This window comes from Fonsecaea erecta, assembly GCF_001651985.1.
Source record: "Fonsecaea erecta strain CBS 125763 chromosome Unknown Scaff11, whole genome shotgun sequence".
Taxonomy (NCBI): domain Eukaryota; kingdom Fungi; phylum Ascomycota; class Eurotiomycetes; order Chaetothyriales; family Herpotrichiellaceae; genus Fonsecaea; species Fonsecaea erecta.
The window spans coordinates 823,613-848,724 of record NW_017387254.1 but is presented as its reverse complement, the minus strand read 5'-3'; the positions used below and the strand labels follow the sequence as shown (position 1 = coordinate 848,724).

Genomic DNA, 25,112 nt, shown 5'->3' with positions numbered 1-25,112 from the left:
TGATCAAGGTGAACCGCAGTGGTTTGGAACACGCCAACAAATCGAGAAGCTGTCAAAGAGGTCCGCTTGCCCTCTGCGCATAGCAAAGCTCAAACAATCAAACATCAAAGCCGCCTCTTGGTGGATAGCGCTAATCACAACATCCCATGGCAGTCTCGACCCAATCGCGAAAGCACCAAATGAAACAAAAGAAAGGGCGACGCCAATCAATTAGTCGCCGGGTAGAACCGGACAATAATCCAGATTCCCAACGGACGCTCTGACTCCCATCATTGAGAATCCAAGAAAAATCCCAGGCCCTCTCGATCCCCCATACTATCCAGCTCCGAATCCATTACAGCATCAATCGATCCAAGTCATTCAGTCACGTCGCCGATCCCAGCCTTCCCCTCCAGGAAATCAAGGCCCGTGGATACCCAATCCATATTGTGAAGCATGCGCAAAACCATCACACTGGCTCTAGGTGGAGCCCACGGGATCTGTCATCTCGCCTGGCCTGACAGCCGCTCTTTTGTTTTGCAGAGAATCGTCTAGGACATCGCACTAAAACCTCCCCCTTCGCAGGACCCGCCCCGTCAATGACCGCCGAGGCTCCAGCCGAGTATTCTCCTTCTCCACTTTTTCGTCCTTGACATCTTTGTCTTCCTTTTCTTTATCATCGTTTTCGTTCTGGACGGGTCGGCCCGTTTCCCCGTCGACGTCGACGGATTTCCTCGCAGCACTGGATCGTCGACTGGGTCGTCGTCCGCTGCCAGGTGTCGTGGCAGTGAGAGACCTCGTTGTGATGGTGGGAGATTGCATGGTGGATCGCCGCATCGTGACTATGCCGACCTCCTTCGTGCCACTCGCCTCTGTCTCGACCGTGTCGATCTGTTCTCCTGCCGAATCTGTTCCCTGTGCTGGCTTTTCAGGTGCTGTACTCTTCTCGACATTGCTTGTACCATTGACTCGAATCTCATCTGACTTCGCTTGGTGGTCCTCCTCTGTTCCCGTCATCTGGACATCCTCGTCCTTTGCTTGGGCCTCTTGCTTTTCCGATTCTCTCTTGACTTCGGCAGCTGGCCGCGTTTGGGTTGAAGAGTTCAGCGGTTCAGGCGCGACCGGTGCGGCAGAGGACTGCAGGTCGGGCCCAGTGGCCACAGCCCCACCGATTGCCATCGTGTCTCGAGATTCCGGTCGCAAAGGAGCAGTCTTGATGTTGGAGGGAGGCGTAGGGATGGGTTCCCTCGATGGTGGCGGTGCAGGTTGAGAGTTGGTCGTGTCCCGGTTGCTGGGAGCTTCAGCCGAACTGAAGTCTCCCTGCAGACTTTTCGGTTCTGGTTCAGCGGGGGCCGGCGTCGACGGCGGCACATTCACACCCATCCAGCCGGGTCGAATGGTCGTATGCGTCATTGCAGGAGAGCCGGCTGCTGTTTGAGACGCAGATCGTCGTCCATTCTCGTTGCTCACGGCACGGTTGGAAAGGCCGTTGGTGATGGGGGTGTCTGGACTTCTTTTCAGGCCATCTGACATGGTGGGACTGTCGTCGGTTGCAGCCGGACTGGGTCGGTAGCCAGCCGGTCTCGCCTCAGGGTCGACGCCCGGAGCGCCCGAAGAGACGACTCTGCCAAAACTCTGGACCTTAGTCTTGAGCTTCATCTTCAAGTTTTTGGGGTCTGCCATTGTCCCCGCAGTGCCTCTGCCGTGCTGGGATTCGAAGTCTTCGACTTCTTTGACCGGGACGCCGTATCTCTCGAGAGCCTTGTCGAGACTACCGATGGTGCCCTTGGGCTGATCATGGTTCTTGACAATGTGGCATTGCAGACCGTGCACGGTGCGCCAATCGATACGCGAACATCCATCGTGATTGCACCGCAGGTACATCTCGACTGCAGGTCCTGTGGGATGCTCTGCCGTGCCTCCTGGACCATGAGACGTCCAGATACCACGGTTCAAGGTGTCGACTCTTTCGCAGTGGTGGTGTCGGTTCGCAAATGCCTCGGACATCTGGTATGGATGCGTCGTTGACGGGGTACGTTTGCCACTCCCTGTCGGCGCCGTGGAGCTGGACGAATTTGGGGCGCTTGGGTACGAATGGAAATGATTGGGCTCGACTCCATTGTTGGTCGGCTGATGGGGTGTCCCGCGGAGATCCGTATCGCTCAGCGGTCTGGGGTTGGGGACGTGTGAGGTCGGTGGAGGTGCGGCCGTTCTTGCGTTGATGGTAGCAAATCCCGAGGTCGGTGGAGCATTGATCGAAGCGAATCCCGAGGACGTGGTAGCGGGTGGTGGCCGCGTATCATACATCTGTCTCGGTGGATTGGGGTTTGTCGCCGGTGTTACAGGTGACTGAGTACTCGGGACGGACCGTGGGAGAGGAGAAGGTGGCCGTCCTAGATGGTTCAGTTGTGGCGGCCGATCGGCAGAGGGTGGGGGGCCATGGCCTGACCCGTTCGTCGTCATGGTCGGGGAAGCATTGCTCGGTGTGGTCGAGTAAGGAGAGTGGTGATACACACGCGAGTAGGTGGGAGGCGAGTCGCGATAGAAGGTGTACGAGGGAGCAGGCAGTGTAGTCTTCGCAGGGGCTGGGAGATTTGACTGTGGCGGAGGTCTCGACTGCACCGGATTGATGGCGTCAGGCTGACCTGGAGGGCCAACTTGATGACGCTTAGGGGGCGGAGGAAGTGTCGAGAGCGCGGGACCTGGTGGCGACATTGACGATGATGATATACTCCGGCCGCCGGGCGCCGGTGAGTCGTCTGGTGGCAGTCCACGTTTGAGTCGCTTCAGCCGGCGCCGGAGATTCTGGGCACCAGTTAGATCAACCAATTCCACGCAGGGGTGCTGATCACAACATACACTTTCTTCATCCTCCAGATCACGATCAAAAAATTGTGCAAATGCCGCGTCTTCTCTCCGTCGGCGCGCCTCGATCCGGGCGTCTCTGCGTTGACGCGCTTCCATGATGAGAGACCATTTCTTGTCCTGGTACTCCCGCCTACGACGGATTTTCTCGTCTTTACGCGCGCGCTTGGCCCTGAGCAGGTCATATTTCTTGACGTTATGGTCCTCGACGCGCTGCAGTTCATCGAGACGTGCTTGAACGGCATCGGACGATTCCAGGGCGTGCTTTGATGCTGGTGGCGGCAGGGGAATCGGGGCAGTCAAGGGACCGGTGTGTCGATATTCCTCACTCGCACTCACAGAGACATCGCTGTCGGAAGACTCGGGATCCATCGTGTCAAGCATGATCGGTGAGCGCTGCGGGGCTTGCTGGAAATTTCGAGGTTGGTGTTGATACGGCGACTCCCACGACGAGCGTGGACGCTAAAGGCGAAATGTTAGTGACAAGATTGTTATACGAAACATAGGTCAGGCGGATGTTGACAAATCAGGGGCTGCCAGCAGACACGAGGGAAGTGAGCGACAGTGGAGGGAGTTGACGAGCCACCAAGGTTCAGATATGAGCAGGAAATTGGGACGAAAGAGAAGCCTGCCATTCCCATCCAGTCAAACGTCGTGTGTGAAGTCGGTGGTTTTTTCTTGAACAGGTATCCAGAAAGGGTTAAGAGACTGATGCAATAGGAGGTGCAACGAGGGCAATAGGACGCTAAGCAGAAACAGGAAAGACGCCAACACAGGTTGATGCAGCTGGATAGCACCAAATAGGACGGACGATGATTTGGAAACTGATGGCGATTGGAGAGAGGCGGAAAAGAGGAGTCGAAGCGGAGTGGGATGAGTGGCAGACCTAAAAAGGTCGCCCAGATATTGAAGCCAGACGCCAAGTTCTGCGAGAGGTGGAGGCAGTGGCGGCCCATTCCTGTTGGCGGAGAGGAAGAAGTGCCACGGGCACCCTGGCAGCCTAGCGGCCTTGAAAGCCCCGAAGGGCTTAAGGGCTTTAGGGGCCAGAGTTGGTTAGAGGCCTCCTGTTGTCCCGGCCTGCAGAACCCGATGAGCCAACCCGGGAATCGCATGGTACAGAGACTGCCCCCAGAGTTCGACCACGCGGACAAGCGAGCATAAGTGGCCAGGATATCGTCACTGGGTTCAGCTGTCGCTCCCTCTGGCATTTCTCAGGACCCGGTGGCGTTTTTTCTCCGTCTGGCTCTCTGTCGCCCGGAGAGTGGGTTGACGGCAAATAATTGACAGCTGGTTCAAGGTGCCAGATCTAGTTGTCCTACGCCCTCTCTCTCAGGAGGACGGCTTGCGACGGTGGCGAGGAGTAACGAGTTCTCACGCAGTCTCCGTGGCATTTGCTCTTCCTCTCCGCTTTCTTTTCTTGTCGTTTAAATTCCCGGATGACGCAGAGTGCTAGTGCAAGTGTATTGGGGGATTGTGCATCGTGCATATTCCAGAATCGTGCTGAGAAATACAACACACACACACACACACACAGAAAAAGATGCTCACATACCTCGGACCCGATATCGTGCGGAACGTTACGCGCCAGGTCTGACGGAGGCCGGGATGAATACATGACGACGGTGAGTCGAAGACAGTCGCTGAAGTGTGTATAGGTCGCCTGGAGAAATGTGAGGACAAGTCGAGCAACGATGCACTCTAGGCGCGACTGAAGCTGAATGTCCCCCAAAAATAAATTAAATCGATGTCGGGAGCGGTATCGGCATGTGGATAACAGTCGCGTTGTCGACAGGGAGATGGTGATACAGAGGTTGACAAAATCAGTGGTGTACAAAATGAGACGGCGACAATAACGGCAAGTGGTTGACCGGTTGGATGCGAAGAACTCGCTCTGTAGAGACGGAACGGTGGAGGACGGGGAAGAAAAGGGAAAAAGAGGGAAGGAGAGTAAGTAGCACGAAAAGAGGGAGAAGGAGAGGGAAGAAAGAGGGAGAGAGAGAGACCAGACCAGACCAGACAGACAGCCAAAGACAAGCCAGATGCAGAGATGCGAGAAAAAGGACACTAGATGACCGTAGGATATGCTCAAGAGCAGACAAGCAGTGGGTTATTGGTCGAAATGGGGAAAGTCCAAGGCTAAAACGTTAACAAGAACCGAGAAAAGAGGCGTTTAGAGTACGTCGATGCGACGGCCGAATAGCAAAAGTGGATAAGTTCGATAGGATGTGGGTGGTGGGCTGAGTGGGCATGTTTGGTTGAGGCCTTCCGGTTGCGGGTTACGGGCTACGGGCTAAGGGCTATGGTTTGACAAGGACAACTTGGGAAGGGGGTAAGGAAAGACAATGGGATGGGATGGGATGGGATGGGGGGGGAACGCGTTGTGTGGGTGGGTGCAGCACGAGAGAATTTAGGGAAGCGGGTTCTCGCTTGACCCTGGAGTGGCACATTTTTTTTCTTGCCATGGGCACCGAACAATACTACTAGGGGAGTGTGCGCGCGTGCGTGTAAGTGTACCGACTAAAGAGGGGGTCAGAATACGGGAGAGTGTTTGAATACCCAGGTTGGTAATTAAAAAAGAAGCACACGGCGATTGACGAGATTGAGTTGGATCAAAGGCCCCGTCATCCTTGCAGCGTGATCCCCCAGTGGACACCGTAGGTGCCCAACACGGATATCTGGTTAAGCTGGGAATACCTACGAGACACCGCCTAGGGGCGTGCTAGGGAGCCTTGATAGAGAAGGAGAGACACCAGAGTGGGCACCCCTGGGTGTTTCAAGGATCCTCAGTAATAAATACCTCCCTAGTCCCCAGCAGCCATAACCCGAATCGGCCATTTAAGGCCCTTGGGGTGCTGCTGAGTTAGCCGAGTGAGGCCCGTGACCAGCCCATTGATTGATTAGTTAGCCTGAATACACGCATTCATTCACTCATTCTGTCCCTCTTCCGGTCCGCGTACGTGCGAGTATCCACGACCTGGCTAGTCCAGTGGTAGTGTTTACGTGAACTCAACTCATCACTATTACGAGTGCCACCACCATCCACCACCATTCTTCTCATCATTATCTCGACCTATACTGGGAAATCCGGTCATCAAGCTAGATCGGTGGCCACAACTACTCGAAGTGGTGATTTTCCTTTTTCTTGTTCGGGTGACGTGACGGAGGTGGAATCGGGAGGGGGTAAATGCCCACTCGTATAGCTAGCTGGGCACCCCCTATTTTGCTTTCGGACCAAGAAGCCCACCGTCGATAGGCTCCGTGATCCCTGGGATACGAGGCACTAATTTCTGCTGTTGCCAGATATAATTTCTCGCTGATAATACGGGATCGCTATCGGACAAATCACATCACGGCTCGGCCCCCTCTAACACAGCTAGCCACGCAACCCCGATACTTGTAGATACACAGAAGACATTTCCCCCTTTCCGTATCGGGCTCCTGCTTCTGCCTCTTGTTGTCACCCTTCACACTCCCTATCTCCACAATCACCTCCTTTCTGACCAGGTGGTTTCCTTCGTGCCACGGTTAAAGATGCCCGTATACTCCGTTCCGTGTCCTCGTACTCCCACCCCCCTGTCTGTCTCTCTCATTCTAGGCAGGCGGTCACTTGGCCGTCTTCCAACCGTCAGTCAATCGGTTTGTTTTACATATTCTCGTCACACATTCGCTCTCTCCTGTTCCCCTCCGGCTATCGGGGCTATCGGCCAATAATGCTCGTGGTGGTATCCTCTATCGCTCCCAGTGCCTCCCGCGCAAACATTCCGTGTGGAATATACTGCATGGTCTTCTCGTAGATCGGTGCACGCGCTATAAGTCTGCGTGCCGACCCTGTCGCCGTCCCCGTGCTTCCTCTTTTAACATACCCGGCTCTCCTGTGTCGTCAGCTTGTCTCCACTTGGACTCGAGTCAGCCTCCCTCTGAATCCATCCGCGCCTAGTCGTATACGCCGGAACCGTCATACTATACGCAGCACGTACAGGGCTAAGGGCCTCGTTCCGCGGTGATTGGCAGCTTGCTTATGCTATACTGAAGGAGCCAAAACAACCAATTCCCTATTTCGAGCGTTCCCGATAATTCCTTGCAACGCGGCCCTGACGGCCGCACCGCATCGCCTAGGAATTGTCATCGTTTTAAATCAATGTAAGCCATTGAGCCCGGTAGTAAATCTGCGGCATAGACAAATACGTTAGACGAGGGGAGATTTTCTGTTTCTATTTTCACACAAGGGCACTACGTGCGAAGCATATGAGGCCTCGCCCTGCTCGCCACTCTCAAGGCTGAGCCTGTCCGTGTCATGCCCCGGCCCGTCTCTACAAAAGAATATTACACCTGTCTTGAGTCCTGTCGCCCACCAACCATGCTCGAACAAACCGATGCCCTCTGGTGTGCTCCGCTCCTGCAGTCATTCCTCCCGGCCAGCAAAGCATGTAATGAAATGTGACGCTCCATGCTCCTTCCAACACTCGTGCATATATAAGTCATGACGCAGCAGTAGTTATGTCCTCGTCAGCAAACCTTTTTTGTCCTTCCCCAAGGGCAAAAACTAATACACATAGAGAACTCTGCCCGTGATGATGGCAAGAATGTCGAAGAGATCGGGCCAATATCCGGGGTTAACAAAACGAAGTCGAGTACAGGGGATATCATTAAAATACAAGTTGCTTTTGGGGACCCTTATCTCCACTGTCACTTCATCTTCAAGGCTTCTGCTCACCGCTCGCCGAGCCTTGCTGGGCATCACCGCCCGGCGGGGGCTGTTGTGACTCCTCACGAGCCTTGTGCATCTTGTCAAACAGACTGAGAGCCGCAGTCTGGAGTTCGTCGATCTTGGCCTTCATCTCCTCGGCCGTGGCAGTGCCCTCGCCCGTCTGGTTCTTGGCCACGTACTCGCGGAGAGAAGCAATCTTCTCCTTGATCGTGTCAGCTTCGGTCTTGTCGAGCTTGTCTTCGTACTCCTTCAACGCCTTCTCCGTGTCGTTGAGAACGCTGTCAGCGCGGTTGGCGGCTTCAATGGCAGCCTTGCGCTCCTTGTCTTGAGCACCGTATTTCTCGGCGTCGTCCACCATGTTCTGGATCTCCGCATCGGAAAGACCAGAGCCGGATGCGATGGTGATGGATTGATCCTTGTTCGTGGACTTGTCCTTGGCGTGAACGTGCACGATCGAGTCGGCGTCAATATCGAAGGTAACTTCGATCTGCGGAACGCCACGGTGTGCGGGGGGGATGCCGACCAACTGGAAGTTACCCAACAACTTGTTGTCCCGAACAAGCTCACGCTCGCCCTGGTAGACCTTGATCTCCACTGCCGTCTGAAAGTCGGCGGCAGTCGAGAAAATTTGCGACTTCTTGGTGGGGATGGTCGTGTTACGGTTGATCAACCGGGTGAACACGCCACCGAGGGTCTCGATACCAAGAGAGAGGGGAGTAACATCGAGCAGGAGAACGTCCATCACTTCACCGGCAAGCACGGCTCCTTGAATTGCGGCACCGATGGCGACGGCTTCGTCAGGGTTGACAGATTTGGCAGGGTCGCGTCCGAAAATGCTCTTGACAGACTCGGTGACCTTCGGCATACGGGTCATACCACCGACGAGGATGATTTCTTGAATATCCTTTGCCTGCAGGTTGGCATCCTTGAGCGCCTTGCGGACAGGTTCAATAGTCTTGGCGATGAGAGGGTCGACCATCTGCTCAAGTTGAGCTCGGGTCATCTTCATGTTGATGTGTTTGGGGCCGGATGCGTCGGCGGTGATGAAAGGAAGGTTGATGTCTGTTTGGATGGAAGATGACAGCTCGATCTTGGCCTTTTCGGCAGCTTCACGAATACGTTGAATGGCCATACGATCGTTGGACAGATCGATGCCGGACTCCTTCTTGAATTGCTGGACGAGGTGGCGGACGAGCGTGATGTCGAAATCTTCACCTCCGAGATGGGTATCACCATTGGTCGACTTGACCTCAAAGACACCTTTTTGGATTTCGAGGATAGAGATATCGAATGTGCCACCGCCAAGGTCGTAGACGGCGATGATCCGATCATCTTCCTTCTCGAGGCCATACGCAAGCGCAGCTGCCGTAGGCTCATTGACAACACGGAGGACGTTCAGACCAGCGATTTGACCAGCGTCTTTCGTGGCTTGACGTTGCATGTCATTGAAGTAGGCAGGCACAGTGACGACAGCATTCTTGACGGGCTTGCCAAGGTACGCCTCGGCAGTCTCCTTCATCTTGGCCAGCACCATACCTCCGATCTGCGACGGCGAATATTTCTCGCCACGGGCTTCCAGCCAGGCGTCGCCATTTGTATGTTGGACAATCTTGTAGGGAACTTCCTTGATGTCACGCTGGACTTCCGGGTCTGAGAACTTCCGGCCGATGAGTCGTTTGGTCGCGAACAGGGTGTTTTCAGGGTTGACGACAGCTTGTCGCTTGGCTGCCACACCGACGAGACGCTCACCACCCTCGGTAAAGGCAACGACAGAGGGCGTCGTTCGAGTGCCCTCAGCGTTTTCTATTATCCTGGGTTGTTTGCCTTCCATGACCGCGACGGCCGAGTTTGTCGTTCCCAAGTCGATACCAATGACTTGACCCTTGACTTTTTCAGTTGACCCGGGAGCGTCGGTCGAGGCATACCGCGAGATTATTGATGATCGAGGAGCTTTGATCTGAGAAAGGCGAGAGAAGGGGGCAGAGCGAGGCAGCTGGTAAACTGATCAGAAGATGCTTCCCACGACGAAACAAGCAGCATTGGGGACTTACAGCTCTGGACAACCTTGAGGCGATCATGATGATCTCACGGACAAGAAGTAACAGAGAACCAGCGGAGAAGGTAGGAGATGGACAAAGGCCTGCAAAAGCACAGTGAATGTGAGGATGAAGGGGGATAGGTGATGGGACAGATAGATGAGCTCAGGATACAAAGTAGACGCAATACAAATGGACGGAGAAAAAATCTCTCTTTCCCCTTCGCCGCAAGCTCGCGCGAGGCTTGGCACGACAGAAACTCTCAGAAATTCCGCCGGACACGAGCACGTGACTGGGGAGAAGCGTGCTCGGCAAACATGCCGCGTTGCGATATATTTTGGTTGGCCTCACTAGCCTTTCACAGTGACAGTAGTCTCATCCAATCGACGTCACGGGCTGGTTGGCGCACCCTAAGCAACCCTTTACTCAATCCACAGCAATGCCATTATCACACTCGAGTTAAGAGACAACTGCATCCGTAATCAACAGGTATCTCCTAAAGCCTTCTCCCTCTATTACTCCTAGAGAGTGGCTGCTCTGGGGATTCGTTCTCCCAAAGTTTCTCAACTTGGCCCGCTTACTACGCTCTCTGTCCCGATATTTTCATTCAGCCTCCTACGGTACCTCGCCGAGCGATGCGTGTCTCTCCCTAGATCCCTCCTCTTCCCCCGCGAAATGACTGTACCTAGTCGCGAACTATGGCTCACTCCTTCGAAGACGCTTGCTACTCATTCTAAATTCTACCCTGCGAAGATCACAGTATCCCACCACCAACTGCGACACTTCATCAGTTCGTCGGAGAAAGACCTCGTCTACTATGTGTCCTGCAAGGATGTGTTTGTTCTCGACCTCGCAACCCAACAGAACTCGTTGATCGCAACGATACCTTTCGAGTCCCGATGTCTGGCTGCCGACCTGGGCTGGGTCTGCGTGGGCGGAGAACAAAATGGCGACTGCGCCTTCATCAAGATCGAGAAGGACGAACATGATCGGCCCACATGCTTTGGTCACGATATGAATATTGACATGTTGGGAGGAGAAATCGTCAACGCTATGAGCATTCACAGCTTCTTGAATCATGGCAAGACTCCCGACGAACCAGTGGTCTTGATCAGTAATAACGACAAGACGGTCAAGGTCTACTCTCTTGCCCAACGCAAGGTGCTGACGACTCTGGTGCATCCCGTCCCAATGAACTTTTCAGCCTTGTCGCCCGACTCTACGATCCTCGCTGCGGTTGGGGACTCCGACCGTGTATACTTCTACAGACGACACCTGGAGAAAGCCCCCGCCACTGGTGATTCTTCCAGCAGGTACGCCCAATATCTCTGGCGGATGTTCGCAAATCCCACGGTACCGACGGGTGACCCCGTCTATGATGACCACAGCTTTGCAGTGACTTTCTCCCCTTCTGGTTATCTGTGCGCCGCTTCCTCCCAAGGTGGATCCATCTCGGTCTTCGACATGCAACATCTTCTGAGCAGCAACGAGCCCGGTGAATCGTCCATTATATGCACCTTCAGGTCGTCCCGGCAAGCTTTGTTTGGATGCGTCAGGTCCATGACCTTTTCTCCAGCACCGTGGGATCTCTTGGTCTGGGCAGAGGACCATGGCAGGATAGGTATCGCGGACGTGAGACAATCGTGTGTCCGACGGCAAATATTAGACCTCGATCGTCAGAAAACAGAGGAAGTCAAGCTCGAAGATGGAACTCCTGTCGCGTTTCGCAACATTGGTCACAAGGAACGGTTGACGCAGCAGCGTCTCGCGCGGCTACGAGCGATGCGCAACCTGTCTTCTAGAGGATTAGACAACGAGCTCGGCGCTGATGATCTTCTGAACGAGTCTGTGCAGAGGCATCGTCGTCGCGACCTGGTCAACTATGAGGGCTTGGATCTGGACGCGCGAGAAAGATCAGTTGTCGAAGCGCTCGACCGGCTAATGGACAACATGGATACGCCACCGCCAAGTCACCCAACAACCAACAGCTCGACTGCTAGCCCAGCTTGGATTGCTGGGAGACTGACAAATGATGGTAGTAGTCGCTCTGTTGGGCCTCGCCATCATGAACCGAGGAGGAGATCATCTGTGATCCTATCCGAGCCCAACGGAAGTCGATATCTCGATCTCAACCCGAGCCACCGTCTTAGGCTATCTGCATCCCCGGCACGCATTGGCGACGATGAAGACCCAGCAGCCACGTCGACAAATACCTCAATTCCAGCACCTGGGTCTGAGTCCCAGCCGGGACCCTCTACCATTCTGCCAAATGCCCGGAGTGCGATTCCAACGGCACCTGGGTCGGACTCCAGTCATCCCAGTCAAACGCTGCTGACTCGGGTCGAAGCCGCCTTGGACGCGGAACGGCAACTGGGAAACCAGCTGGAGCGTCAACTCGCCGATGAGAGACAGTTGTCACTCCTGCTTCGGCGGCAGCTGGATACACAGCAGCGTCTACTCTCCGAGAACTCCTACCAACTGGAGCGTCTTCGTGCGGTAGCAAGGGAGTCACACGGCCAGATTGCAGCTTCATTGGAACGGATCGTCCAGCGACAGCTGACGTACGAGCAAGAATACCTACAACAACGGTCACGGGAATTGCAGAGCCAATTGAGAGTTGGCACGGAGTACTTTCGACGGTTGGAAACCGAGCGCGACCGGCTCTTGGGTGGGGTTTCGGGCGGCAGCGACGTGAACACTGTCCATGCTTCCGATATGAGCTCGGCTCGGACTACGACGCTGCCCACCACCAATCTCAGTTCTTCTGGTCAGTCCGACAGCGTTCCCAGCATCCTCGCGATTCATTCCGAGTCCAGCCGTGAGAGACTAGCACATGTCGAGAACTTGGAACGACAAGTACGCAGAGCAGAATCGCGAGTCGCACAAGCCGTCCTCGACACCCAAGCCCTGGAAAACGTCATTCTGCACAACTTTGATACCGAATTTGCGGCCATGCAAAGAACTCTGAGTGCGGCCGAAGCTCGTTTGGCATCCATCGGAAGCAGGCTCGACGCCGATTCCAACGCTCATGAGGCGGCGGCGGCGGCGGCAAGCAACACTGCTGGTACTGGTTCCCCTCCAAGAGAGCGCTTACTTATTGTTCCTCCCTCCGCAGCAATCACTGCTGCCCTCCGCCGTGTATCTTCCGGTCCGCCAGCTCAGCGTGCTGGTGCCGGCAGTGGGAACGAGGCCGGACGTGTCGATGTGACCAGATCTGGCGCCGGCCGCATCGATGCGGAGACGCGGGTGGCGAGTATCATGTTCTTGAGTAACCTGTCCGGAAACCGTTCACTCGACGCCAACGGGAACTGGATGCCTGTGGCGGCTGGATCTCGGTTGCAGCGCGTGATGGGTCCTGGTGGAAGGTCGACGGTTGCCGCAGGAGTGGCAGGCCAGGTCGAGCTCGGCACAACGGGAATCGCGTTCAGCCCAGACGGGCAATTCCTGTAAGTTGATATCCCGGTCACCGACTCAGGGGGCTTAGTGGTGTTTGGGGCAAAAGGCAAGGATCTCTGCTGACACTGTGGGACGTGACAGGTACGCCGGCTCTGAAGAAGGAATCTTTGAATTCAAGGTCAACCTCCGCGACCGCATGGCTTTCCCGTCCTTCGAGGTCAGGTGAAATGAGACGACTACCACACCGTGTGTTGTCGCTCACCCAGCCAACTCAGCACGACCGTTTTCCGCCCGTCTCTCCTCCGAGAGACAGCCAAGGAAGTTCCGCAGGTGAGAACCATTTCTGACACCGGGACAGTTCTACACGATACATATGGTTGATGGGCGTGAGATGGTTAGTTGAGATGCCCCGTGATGTTTTGACGACAGCAACGATGACGACCACGACTACCACGACGACGATGACGCTCCACACGGCGGCAACGATCCAGAAAAGAAAAAAAGCTCCTGCTCGCCATTAATGCTTTCTCCTCGTTTCTTAGGCCACGTCCTTTTTTCCTCTTTCGGCTGAATGGCGTGGCGTTCAAGGCGGTGTTTCCTTGTGGGTGGAAGGGAGGGCAATGGGAGGGGAGTTAGGGAGTGAGTGAGTGTATCAATATTATTTTTTTCTTGTTGACTTGGGGGGCTGCACCGGCTCGAGGGTCGTCAACAGCAACGTTCCATTACCCTTCCTTGGTAACACAGCACATACATAGTTTTAAACCCTTCTTGTTCCTTTTTCTCCAGAAGCACACGGGGCACGTAAGCATCCTTGGGTCGCTGTAGATTTGACGTTTTTGGTTCGAATTTGGCCGGACACGCCAGACAACACAAAACATGTACACGAGTTTTTCTTTTTCGTTTTTGTTTTCTTTACCTTGTTTTGCTACACATGAACATATCCTACATGCAACAAGCCACATTGCCGTACCCTATCGATCCCTCCCTCTCACTGTGGTATGGGGAGTGTAGTGCAGCGGTATTACCCTGGCTCCCTCCCTGAATCAATTCCCAGAACTTCGCGTGGGCATTTCTTTCGCTTTCTCCCTCTCCCTCTCAGTCTAGTTCTAATTCTCCTCCTGTGACCCGCCCTCCAGGAGCACGGCCCCCTTCTCGGCGCGGAGCAGCTCGTCGAGCGACTTGACGCGGACCTGCATGACGCGGCACAGGGTGTAGCGGTGCTTGCTGCGGACGATCTTACGGTGGCGGTTGCGGCGCTTCTTCTTCTCGGTGAGGGTCATGGGCTGGGTCTCGACGCCGAGCACGCGCACGCGGCACTCGAACAGCCGCTCGTCGAGTTAGTGGGGCTGGGCGGTGCGGCGGCGGTCGTAGGTCGCGGAGACGGCCGCCGTGCCGGCTTTCAGCGTGTAGTCGCGCGACCCGAGCACGCTGGCCCGGTTGAGCCGTAGCACGTCCCCCGGCGCCACGCCCTTCATGTGGAACGGCAGCCGCACCACGTCGCCCGCCGTGACCAGGTACGGGAACCGGTGCACGTGCGCCACTACGTAGTGCGGCGTCTGGGCGTGTAGCTTCGGGAGCAGCGTCTGCAGCGAGCGCGAGAGCACCAGCGGACGGGCGAGGGGCGGTGGTACCGATGTTATCGTCGTCGTGGGAACTGTATCTGTAGCAGCAGCAGCAGCCGCCGCCAGTGGGGAGGAGGAAGGGGACGGTGTCTGTGGGTTCGTCGTCCTGTCCCCCGGAGGGTAGCTGGGGGGAGGGATGATGGTCTCGGGCGGCGTATTCTGAAACTGCGACACGGGTGTCGTGGCCGACTGTAGGGTGCGGGCCTGGTGCAGGCGTGCGCGGAACGGGAGGAGAAATGACGGCGGCGGTACACCTACAGCTGCAACACCGAGGGGCTTGGTAGGGATGTTCAGGGCGCTCTGGACGAGGGTGCGTGACGAGACGTGGCGGTGGTGGTGGTGGGATCGTGTCTGGGGAGGATGGTGTAGAGATCTGCTGCTGTTGCTGCTGCGAGTGCAAAGTCAGTTAGCTATCTCGTTGCAATATTTCTCTGTCTCTTTTCTCATTTTTCCTCTCCTTTTTCCTTCCGTCTTCTCTTTTTTGTGCTTCAATGATTCGGATGGAATTTGGGGGGAGGCTCACAGTCTCGGCACCGACGACGACGAGGGCACCCTCGAGGGCATCGAATCAAAGATGCATTTGACCACGCGGCCGCAGAGGCGGCACATTTTGGCTGGGTGCGTCGGTCTGAAATGGCAGTCAATGCGCAATGGCTGTCCGGGGACACTTGCTGTCTTGCGTGTGTACTTGGTAGAGGTACGGCGTAGATGGAGAGCAATTATAATCGATGGGATTATTGAAGTGGGAACCACGCAAGCCCAGGCCGTGCCGCTTTAACCATGACTCGCTGAGTTCGTACTCTCTCTTCTGTATTTCTTGAGATTCACCGGTCTGTCCAGACTACAATCCAACGTCTTCGGGCTTCTTGACAAATTACCACGCTTCCAGCTTCCAGCGAATGTACAAAGAGGAACCTTGACATCCAACCATGTCCAAGGCAGGGCCTCGCCAACGCAAAGCCGACCTCTCAAACTATCGTAATGCGTTTCTGCTCAAAACTCGACAACCAAGAATCAAATGCAGACCTCTCACCACGGGGCGCGGAATCACAGAGTCCAACTCTCCGGTGTGTGTTCGACGTTGTGGTAGACCTGACCAGAACAAGGTGGAAGAAAGAGGAATCGCTCGTGCCCAAGGTCAGGAGGTGTGCCATAACACGACGCTGCTTCGAAATACCTCGGGAACGTTTCCAAATGGGTCGCAGAAGTAGTGATTCGAGTTCCTGGTTGTCCATGTACCAGAAAAAATAGATGCCCCCAAATGGAGTAAGACCAGCAGGTACCGGCACAATGCGTAGGCGCCCATCGTGCCGTTCAAGGACAACGTCGAGCAATGGGCCTTCTATCGTAGCCTCCATCGAGTCAGTGTGACCAAAGTCCCCGTCTTTGGGTGATGGGCTGAGAGCCACTAACTGGGCGAAGCGCGATGCGTCGATGGGTGGAAACTTCACCTGACCAGGATAAGAAACCCATGACCAAGAGGGAGACTTGGTAGGCGGAGTCCGCGGTGTTTTCCCCCTGGCACCGAACCAGCACAGTCCTCCCACAAAATCCTCCTCCCAAAGACCGGCGCAGTAACGGGAAGGAGGATGGAGTTGTTGCTGGAGTTGGGAAGCCAGGCCAGAGATGGCCGGAAGCGCGTCGTCTGGTTCCGAGAGGTCTCGACCGGTGTAGTTCGTTACAAGATCCCTCCACAGCTTGAAAAGCCGGGGATTAGGATACCTCGAGCGCTTGTGCTGCCGTGAGCTTGGTCGGAACCATCCTTGCCGCAAATCATTCAGAATTGACGCGTTGCTTCCATTATACTTAGGACTGTCTCCATCTTCCCTCAATGGCTCTTCTTCTATACAACTGAAATCAACCTGACTGAACCCAAAATGGATCAGTCTTGGGCTGAGCAGAGCCTCTTGAAGCGTCCAGCCTCGAGCATGGAGTTTGCATTCCGGTTCTTTCCAGTATTTGTGGGCCAACCTCGCAAGTATTCTCGAGCCAAACCGACGTGTCCCGATATCGACGGCTTTTCTCTGTCCTCTGTTGGGCATTTCCAGAAACGACTCGTCGCAGGTTGATGCAGCATCGGCTGAAATGGTGACGTGGGCTCCAGCATAGACCTCTCGCATCCTGAGTGACTCGGTCCTCCACTCCTCTTCATCTCCTTGAGCGATGCACAGCGCATCGATCCACAAGTATCGTATCTGGAGAGACCGAGTGGTTTGGATGGCATCCCGAAACACACGAGGCAGCTCGTCGACAGAGACTCCATTGCCCATTTGCTCCAGATTCTGTGCCGTCAGTGTCAACATTTTGTCTTTGATGACCGATTGCGGACCCCAGCAATAGGTCAAGGCAACATACTTGGATCCCACCGGAACACTGGAGGGAGCGTCGTCAATCACCTTGACTGTACCGTCATTGCCCACGTCGACGAGACGCCTGGGAATGAACCGTAGCCTTGAATTGCCACGGCACCGCTCATGGTTCCGCACACACTTATGCAAGGCATCGGAGGCAAATTGCAGACACTCCTCTGGAACACCTTTCACCGTGATATTGCGCTTGACGTCCAACAGCTTAACCCCCTCGCACAGGAGCTTATCCGTGATCGTTGTCGACTGCTCCACAAAAATCTCAACCACCGGACAGACACCGAAACGAACGTCCCTACACGAGAATGTCCCTTTTCGTCGCAAAATCATTGTCGACTCACTCCAATCTTCAAATTCAGCAAGCTTCCGTTCCTCGACCACAACCTGGATGGCTTGTGCCACAATCCAGCAGCGATTGCACCCTTGTTGTGCAGCTTGTTGAATCTTCGCGTGCTTGACCCCTCCCCCCGATTCTAACAAATATATACAGCAGTCACAGGACCAAATATTGCCGCAATCGCCTGGCGAGCGTTGATCAGGAGCACTGATCGCCGGCTCGTCGTGCGAAGGTTCAGTCTCGCACGGCTCCTCAGCCAACGGAGGCTCAGGAGACGCCATGCTCGCAAAGGCTTTTGATCGAGCACTATTCTGACTAGGCGTTGTTCTCGCGTTCGTTCAGAGAAAAGGGGGGGTGGGGGCGGTGGCAAAGAGGGAGGGAGGTTCGGCACCACGGGCAATCCTGCTGGGAAGAAGCGAGGGAGGGGGGAGATGTTATAGGATCAAAAGGGGAGGGGAGGGGAGTTGTGTGTTGGCGGACAACGATTGGAGCAGGGAACGTCAAGCCAACAACCGAGAGGAGACGCATTGGCCATGCCGTCTGCGCCCCGTCCTTCCTTCGTGCACGGTAAGGCTGACGAGCCTCAATGTGGGGAGAGGAACGGGGATTACCTCGGGTCCAATTCCAATTACACATTGGGTTGGAGGCTCAGCTCTTGATACTTAACGCAGCATGAATAAGAGCGGGAGGCCCACAGGAGGAGGAGGTGGGCAGACCGTGTGCGGTTGAGGAGTTTCGTTTGTTAGCGCGACGGCGCCAGCCGGGATAGCCACAGAGTAGGGCGTCGGCAGCGTCAGATGAGTATAAGGGACAGGGAGGAGGAGGAGGAGGAGGAAGTAGGAGAAAGACGTGCCGGGTGGGTTGATATGGAGACGAAGAAGGAGAGGAGATGCATGGATAGACGATGGTTTGTTACACGTTCCTTCCACACGCCTGTCACGACTGACCGGCCTGTTCTTCTGCCACCCCCTTACTTCGGCGTAAAGAACTCGTCGGCCATTTCCTCGATGCCCCGGACCGGACGACCCAGCAGCTGGCCGAGCAACGGATCCACGACCTCGCCCTCACCCCTGGCCAGGCCCTCGAACCAGCCGGCCCAGTTGTCCTCGAGCCAGCCCATCCTCTCCGGGGGCACGCTGTGGTGTTCTTTGTGGTACCGGACGGCGGCATCCTTGCCGACGAAGCGCAGGTTGACCTTGCGGCCCCCAAGACGTCGCTCGGCCAGCTTGGCGATCTCGCTGACGGGGGTGGCGCGGGGGCCCGTCAGGCGCAGCGTCTGGCCCAGGTACTTGGTGTAATTAGCCAGGATGAGGGCGTTACCCTCGGCCAGGTCATCGATGTCGGTCCAGGCGATGGACGAGTCGTTGGGCACCACCCACTCGATCGGCGCCGTGTCGCCCTTTCGAAACACGTTCGACGTCGGTGGTCCGGCGTAGAAGTTCCACACGTGTGCGTAGAGCCCTTCGCGCACGATCACGTAGTCGATGCCGCCAGCGGCGCGCTGGGCTGCCAGGTACTTGGCCGTGAGGATGTGACCCTGTTGGATGCCGATGACGCTGTCCAGCCCCGTTTCGCCGCCGAACATCATGCTTGTGTAGATGACGGCCGTGACGCCGACCGCGCGCGCCGTCTCAACGGCGTTCTTGTGGTATTCCACCCGCTGGATGCCCGGGTCGCCGTGCGACACCAGGAACAGCACGTCACCGCCGGCGAACGACGCCTTGAGCGATTCCGGGTCCGTGTAATTGCCTGTCCGCACCTCGATGCCGTGCTCCTTCGCGATGGCCGGCACCTGGTCCGGATTGGACGACGATATGATCAGGTCCTGGTCCGGAATCAACTTCTTCTCCAGGATCTGATGCAGGACGCGTGATCCCAGATTTCCGCTGGTGCCCGTGAGGATGTATCGAACCATGATGGTGATCAGTAACGGAGATTTCAACGTTGTCGAGTCTTTGTTCTGGATAGAGGTTCTCTGTGTTCCTTTGGTAGTGATGCTGATGATGATGAGCAGACCTGACTTGAAGCTGGATCCTACCGACTCTTTAAATCCTCAACTTCAAGACTCACGCCATCCATCCATCCATCCATGCACCTCACAAAGCCCTCAACGGTGCTGTGGCCCCGTTTGCGCTGTAACCAAGTCAACGCACCGCATTAATAATGCCGTACATGCATGCATACGTAAATCATGGGTGGAGGATCCGAAGACAAACGTTACAAGCCAGTCCCCGTTCGAAGTGCCGCGACAACTCATTTTGTCAGCGTCCGGGGCAACGGACAGGATTTCTGGGTAGGTAGGTAGGTAGGTGGCTTGACCGATGAATAATGAAACACGCGGGGCTGTCCATATACACACGCAAAAAATGGCTCAATGGAGAGGGAGAGAGAGAGCTCGGGACAGATGATGAATATGGCTCCATCCATACGTGCACGCGTCCCTCCCAGATTCACCTCCCCAACACCTCCAACCAGGGGGAAACCATTCATACAGCTCTCTCATTTAACCCGATGGCTGGCTGGCTCGGTTAAGATGGACGGAGCCGTCGAAAGGGCTGGCCCGGTTGTCGTTGTTGTAGTCGTTGTTGTCATCATGAGTGAGTAGGTGATATGACCAGAAAGGGTATGTTTACCTACCTACATAGCATAGCATCACCAATACTATAGCTTGGCATTCTCCAAATAACTCATTCACTTACTCACTTACTCAATCACTCGCACTCCCTCGACGGAAGGGAAAATCCCCTACGCACTGCTTTAGGAGGCCTTTTTGGGCCTCCATACCAGGTAGGTATGTAGTAGTTAGTGGAGCCACACCACACCGCCACGCCATAAACGGAGTACTGTAGATTATCTACTCGGTATGCGAGGTACAGTACATAAGGTGCAACATTCTAATAAGCTCAAGAACCGCCTTTTCTTTCTCTCTTTCCGCTTCCTGTGGAGCTCCACCGACGTAGTTGATACAACTACATCCGGTAAGGTGGGCTTGACAGCGGGGTCCTTAGCCTTCCTTCATTCCATTTCTGCTCTCTCTCTCTCTCCTCTCGCCTAAACACATCCCTTAAATAGGAGTAGAACCATGGAGCATGGAGTTATGGAGTACACCGCAGAGTAGAGAGTAATCATCCATTCTCTGTTTTCTGGCGGGCAGGAGAAGGAAACATGCTTGGAAATGGATGGCGTCGATGGATCCTCCGTATCTCCGAATACGACAAAGGAAGCAAGGACGAAGACGAAGACGAAGACGGAGACGAAGACTTTGAATGTGCGTGTGGAATACTCAGTACACCTCCTTCTTCTAGCCATATTCAAAGCGTCTTTTCTTTCATACGTAGTACTGGACATCTGACCATGATGTCTTCGTTCTCTTCATGCCCGTCATATAGAACAAACAGCAACCTTCACGTCCGACTCATTCACCCGAAACGCCAGACCAGACCAGGTAACCAGGATTTTGATAGCGAGATAGCGATAGTGAGAGAAAGAGTCTCCATTTCATCTCCGACCTCCATTCCGGCCTCCAAACTGCACTCGTCTCCCGCCTCGTCCGCCCGCACCACTTCCGCTCCGAAACCGCTGCTGCTTCTGCTGAGAGTGATCTCTCCGCTTCTCGACGCCCAAGCCGCGTCTCTGCTGTTTCGGATCCTTCGCCTTGCCCCTGCCGCCGGGCGACCTGGGAGATCCGGAGCCACCCTGCATGATCTGTCGCGCGACCTGCCGTGCCTCGTCGACATTTAGGTCCAGCTCCATCTCTTCTTGAGCGTCCCGGTCGCGGGTCTCCTGCTTGGTCCTCTTCTGCATTCCAGACTTGACTTTCAGCCGGCCCTTCTGGCCCCGTCGGACGGCGTCGGCGCCCGACACCGCGTCGAGGTACGCGTTGACCGAGTTGTCTTGATTATTCCCTGAGCCGGACATGACCACGTCGACATCGCCGTCTTCTTCATCCCCGTGTTCGCCACCAAAAACCAATTTGCCGTCCTCGTTGAACTTGGCCTTGGTTTTCTTCGTTCTGGGCTGCACGTCTCGCAGGCGTCCGAGCTTCTTGGTGGCAATGCTGGCCATACTTCGCGGGTCGAGCAGGTCGAGCGGCTCGTCGTCCTCTTCGTCCTGGCGGATATACTGTTCGTTTGCTCTCTTCCTGCCCGCCACTGAACTTTTCTTGAAGGAGACCCCTGGTGTAGTAGCATTGCCATCATCCTCGTCGTCGCTGCCTTCAATCTCCGAATCATCGTCGTCGGAGCCGTAGATAGCCTCGTCGAATTCGTTGTCGTATTTCTTCGTCGCGGTCTCCTCATCCTCGTCCATTTCGTCATCTCCCTTCTTCTTCCGGCGTCCTCGCTCTCTCCGTTTGCGAATATTGACGACCATCTTCCGATCATCCGCTCCAACCCAGCTTTCAACCTTGGCGGAATCGAACCTCCTCAGACAGCGATCTAATATTCCCTTGACCTTGGCTCTCAACCGTCCTTTGTTCTCTTTGCTCCAGACCATCAGTCCGGGGACGATGTTGGGCATTCTGGGCCCCAGCATTTCTGTGGGCAATACCACAACCATGACCTTGACAAATCCAAGCACCGCCCGGACGATCTCGCGGTTGTTCGACTGGAGGAACAGACAGACGGTGTCGACAAGCTCCTCTTTCGTCTTATCAGCTAATTGAGAGTGAAATTCGAAGAACAGCCGGCTGAGCGCGATAACACTGGCGGCAACCATATGAGGAGCCACACCAGCCAGCCCGGCGCTCACCATGGTGAACACCTCCTCCAGCGTTGCGGGCGCGTCGGGGGAATCGTCTGGCATGTGTGGAACGAGGCGATTGCGGATCTTCGTGTCTGGAGGATTGGATGGGTCGGAAATTTTCTCCGTGAGTGCGATGAGGAGGTCAAATCCCGCAGTGCGAGCTTTCTCGTTGCTGTCTTTACAGGCCAAGACAACTTCACTGAGCATACTAGGAATGAAATGGAGGTCGGTCAGGGGGAGAAACGAGACGAGTGTTTGAATCGCCAGAATACGATCTCGTCGGGCGGGGACAGGTGTTGTTTCCGAAGTCCGAAGAATTAATTCCTGCAGCTCCCCGTTGCGAGCAGTAAGCGCCTCTGCTCCAGTAGGAGAAGTTGACAGCCTCGGAATGAGCTTGTACGCTTTCTTGATGAGTTGCGGGTCGGATTTGAGAACTGCCGGGTTGGTCAGGATGTTGGAAGAGATGGCGAAGAGTGAAGAAAACGTGGATCGTGGCAAGTGGACAGAGAGCGCAATGACAAGGTCAAGTAGCGTGTGAGAGGTCGGGGGCAGTTTGCTGCCAGATGTTTGGTCTGGCTCCTTCTTGGGAGGTGGTTGATCGGCTTTTGGAAGGGCATCTTGCAGCATCGTCGACACTCGCTCAAAGGTATCCACCAAGTCCTTCTCAGGAGTGATGCTCAGGTAGCTATTGATACACTGTAAAATGTATGTGCGAGACTGAGGTAGTGTTTGACTGTAGACATTGAACAGGACCGCCAAAAGGTTGCCCGCGAACTGGGCCAAGTGCTGGATATTCTTCTCGGCATCAGACCGTTGCAGTCGTCGTTCGAGTAGAAGAACCTCGTCCGGAAGATCCGATGCTAAGAGTGCCTGGTTTGATTCGACCAGGTTTTGCAGCCCTCGACACACGTCCACCCGCAAGTCAGTCTGCTTGTAGAGCAGATTCGAGAGCATCTCTGCAAACGGCTGTTCAAAGGCCGTTTGCAAGTCGAGGGGAAGGTCGCAATAGCCCGGCAAGGTGGCCCAGACCTGCTGCACCACAGTCTCGAAAACCTTGATGTCCATGGTCTTCTCAGCGTCGCCGTGATCGATGATCCTTTGGTACATTGCCTCGCTGAGAGGGACGAGGTCGGATCTGAAATGTGCCAGATTTGTGTTCGATACATGGTCTCTCAGTAACGGGAGAAGCCATGCTCTGCCGGGCTGGCCTGGCTGCGGCCTGATGAGGTTGTGAGGGAGGACGCTCAACACGGCGCTGGGCCCAAGGTTGCGGATGGCATGCCCCAAGACCTCGTCCGCTTCCTTCTTGCCCTGGAAGCCCTCATGGCTCCGTAGCTCCCCGATCGCTTTGACGATGGGGAGCAAAAACGGATCACCCCGCCACCGCAAAGCGTCAAATATGGCGCCCAGGGTGCTGAACACCTCCATCCAGGCCGTCTGATACTTCACCGAGAGGAGGTCAAGTGCCTTTTTCGAGAGTTGCTCCAGCACCTTTTCGTCATATACGGAGGGGTCAGATATGACGCTGTCGGGAATGCAATTGGCGAAGAACGAAATGAGACACTCTGACGCCGAGACCCTGATGTTGTGAGACGGGCTGGTCAGATAGGGTGTCACCAGATCGCAGAGTTCCGGCAGTTTCACGAAAGTGTCTTCTGGTTCGACGACTGCAGCTGTCCCGTAGCCCCTCGATACGATTGCGATCCAGGGCGGAAGCAGCTGCGAGTCATTCTGCGGAGGCCTCAAATCCACTATCGCTTCCAGCAGGCGTGGCAACTTGGAGGACGAGACCTCATCCTGCATTCCCTCGAATATGACCTCGAACACTTCAAAAGCGCTCATGACCAAATAATCGTTTCTCGACCTGGATATGGACAGTAGCAGCTCGCAGAGCGATTCAATCTTCTTGCTTGGCCAGCCACCTGATGCCACTGCAATGGTCTTCGTCAACTGCAAAGCATGAATCACGGCCGGCTCGTGGCCGTCATCCGGTCGACCCTTCTGCCGCCGTACCTGGTGAGCCTGGTCCACGGCGTTCTTGAGATTGTTCTGAGCGGCGACCGCGCATAGTTCGGCGGCAGGATGATCAATCGCGGGCCCCGGTGGCGGATTTTTCAGGATGTTCGTTATAGCCTCCTGCGCCCGTTTTCTGATTTTGGGTCTCGAATCAATAGCCAGTGTGAGTAACACAGGGATCGTCTGCCGCGGACTGGCTTGTGTCTGCGGGAGGTTCCATGCTGCAGCATCTTGGGCAATCAACAACGACTCCAGACATCCTATTGCTGACCGCACCAAAGGCCCATTCGCTAGAGAGGCGTTCAGGAAAGGCGCCAACAAGGACAGGATCGTGGTAAATTGTGATCGGAGCAGGCTCGCCGGGACATGCGAGGTGATGAGATCGAGGAGGTAGACGGCCGAGGTGACGACCTCATTATTACCGTCTGTAGAGGCAGATTGTTTCAGGAGGGCAAGCAGAGCAGCAAAGTAGGCCGTGGCCGTAAATTTCGTCTTCTGCTCAGTGAGGGTTTCCTCGATCGAGGATAGTACCACGGCGGTCTGCGCAATGTGTCAGTGGACTTGCACAGACTTCAACTGCGTCCAGAAGACTTACATGCTGTTGACTCTGGAGATTCGGCGACTTGATCTTGGCCAACTTCTCCTCGAGCGACATGTTGACAGCAATAGGAACAGGCAGAATTGCTACACGGTTGCTGGCTGCCGCGGTGTAGCCATCAAAATGCACAGTGCGGGCAACATTTTTTATTTGGGAATTCCGATGTTTAGCCGACAGCCTTGTCAGTTTTGCCCGCCGTATAATAGCATCACACAAGGCTGAAGACGTCGATGTCGTGGAGAGGTAGCACACAAAAGGGAGGGATCAGGGAAGTGCGTCGGTGTCAAGCTCGTGGCAATTCGCAGACTCTATCATCATATATGAAGCTACCAGATCCCGACAGATCCATGGAGGCCCCTCCACAGCATCCATCAAACTCTTGGGATTGCATGTTCTGTTTCTGCGAGCCGTATGTATTGAGCTGTGAGGCCAGGTTGGCTTTTTTT

At 55.3% G+C, this 25,112-nt stretch overlaps 7 protein-coding genes across 7 annotated transcripts; 1 reads left to right on the top strand and 6 right to left on the bottom strand.

Annotated features, from left to right (window-relative positions):
• Nucleotides 1-543: 543 nt before the first annotated feature.
• Nucleotides 544-4,459, bottom strand: AYL99_10490 (hypothetical protein; the record flags this gene model as incomplete). Its single annotated transcript, XM_018841996.1, has 3 exons — nt 544-2,784; nt 2,839-3,306; nt 4,397-4,459. 3 exons carry the CDS (start codon nt 4,457-4,459, stop codon nt 544-546), a joined length of 2,772 nt encoding a protein of 923 aa, XP_018688884.1.
• Nucleotides 4,460-7,541: 3,082 nt separating this feature from the next.
• AYL99_10489 (hsp7-like protein) lies at nt 7,542-9,630 on the bottom strand (the record flags this gene model as incomplete). The annotated part of the gene is made up of 2 exons (XM_018841995.1): nt 7,542-9,545; nt 9,604-9,630. The coding sequence occupies 2 exons, from the start codon at nt 9,628-9,630 to the stop codon at nt 7,542-7,544; spliced, it is 2,031 nt and encodes a 676-aa protein (XP_018688883.1).
• A 633-nt stretch (nt 9,631-10,263) lies between these two features.
• AYL99_10488 (hypothetical protein) lies at nt 10,264-13,210 on the top strand (the record flags this gene model as incomplete). Its single annotated transcript, XM_018841994.1, has 2 exons — nt 10,264-13,034; nt 13,126-13,210. 2 exons carry the CDS (start codon nt 10,264-10,266, stop codon nt 13,208-13,210), a joined length of 2,856 nt encoding a protein of 951 aa, XP_018688882.1.
• An 880-nt stretch (nt 13,211-14,090) lies between these two features.
• On the bottom strand, nt 14,091-15,215 carry AYL99_10487 (hypothetical protein; the record flags this gene model as incomplete). The annotated part of the gene is made up of 3 exons (XM_018841993.1): nt 14,091-14,312; nt 14,367-14,994; nt 15,130-15,215. 3 exons carry the CDS (start codon nt 15,213-15,215, stop codon nt 14,091-14,093), a joined length of 936 nt encoding a protein of 311 aa, XP_018688881.1.
• A 359-nt stretch (nt 15,216-15,574) lies between these two features.
• Nucleotides 15,575-17,590, bottom strand: AYL99_10486 (hypothetical protein; the record flags this gene model as incomplete). The annotated part of the gene is made up of 1 exon (XM_018841992.1): nt 15,575-17,590. The coding sequence occupies one exon, from the start codon at nt 17,588-17,590 to the stop codon at nt 15,575-15,577; it is 2,016 nt and encodes a 671-aa protein (XP_018688880.1).
• Nucleotides 17,591-18,279: 689 nt separating this feature from the next.
• On the bottom strand, nt 18,280-19,224 carry AYL99_10485 (hypothetical protein; the record flags this gene model as incomplete). The annotated part of the gene is made up of 1 exon (XM_018841991.1): nt 18,280-19,224. The coding sequence occupies one exon, from the start codon at nt 19,222-19,224 to the stop codon at nt 18,280-18,282; it is 945 nt and encodes a 314-aa protein (XP_018688879.1).
• Nucleotides 19,225-20,807: 1,583 nt separating this feature from the next.
• On the bottom strand, nt 20,808-24,723 carry AYL99_10484 (hypothetical protein; the record flags this gene model as incomplete). The annotated part of the gene is made up of 2 exons (XM_018841990.1): nt 20,808-24,608; nt 24,664-24,723. The coding sequence occupies 2 exons, from the start codon at nt 24,721-24,723 to the stop codon at nt 20,808-20,810; spliced, it is 3,861 nt and encodes a 1,286-aa protein (XP_018688878.1).
• Between the last annotated feature and the right edge of the window lie 389 nt (nt 24,724-25,112).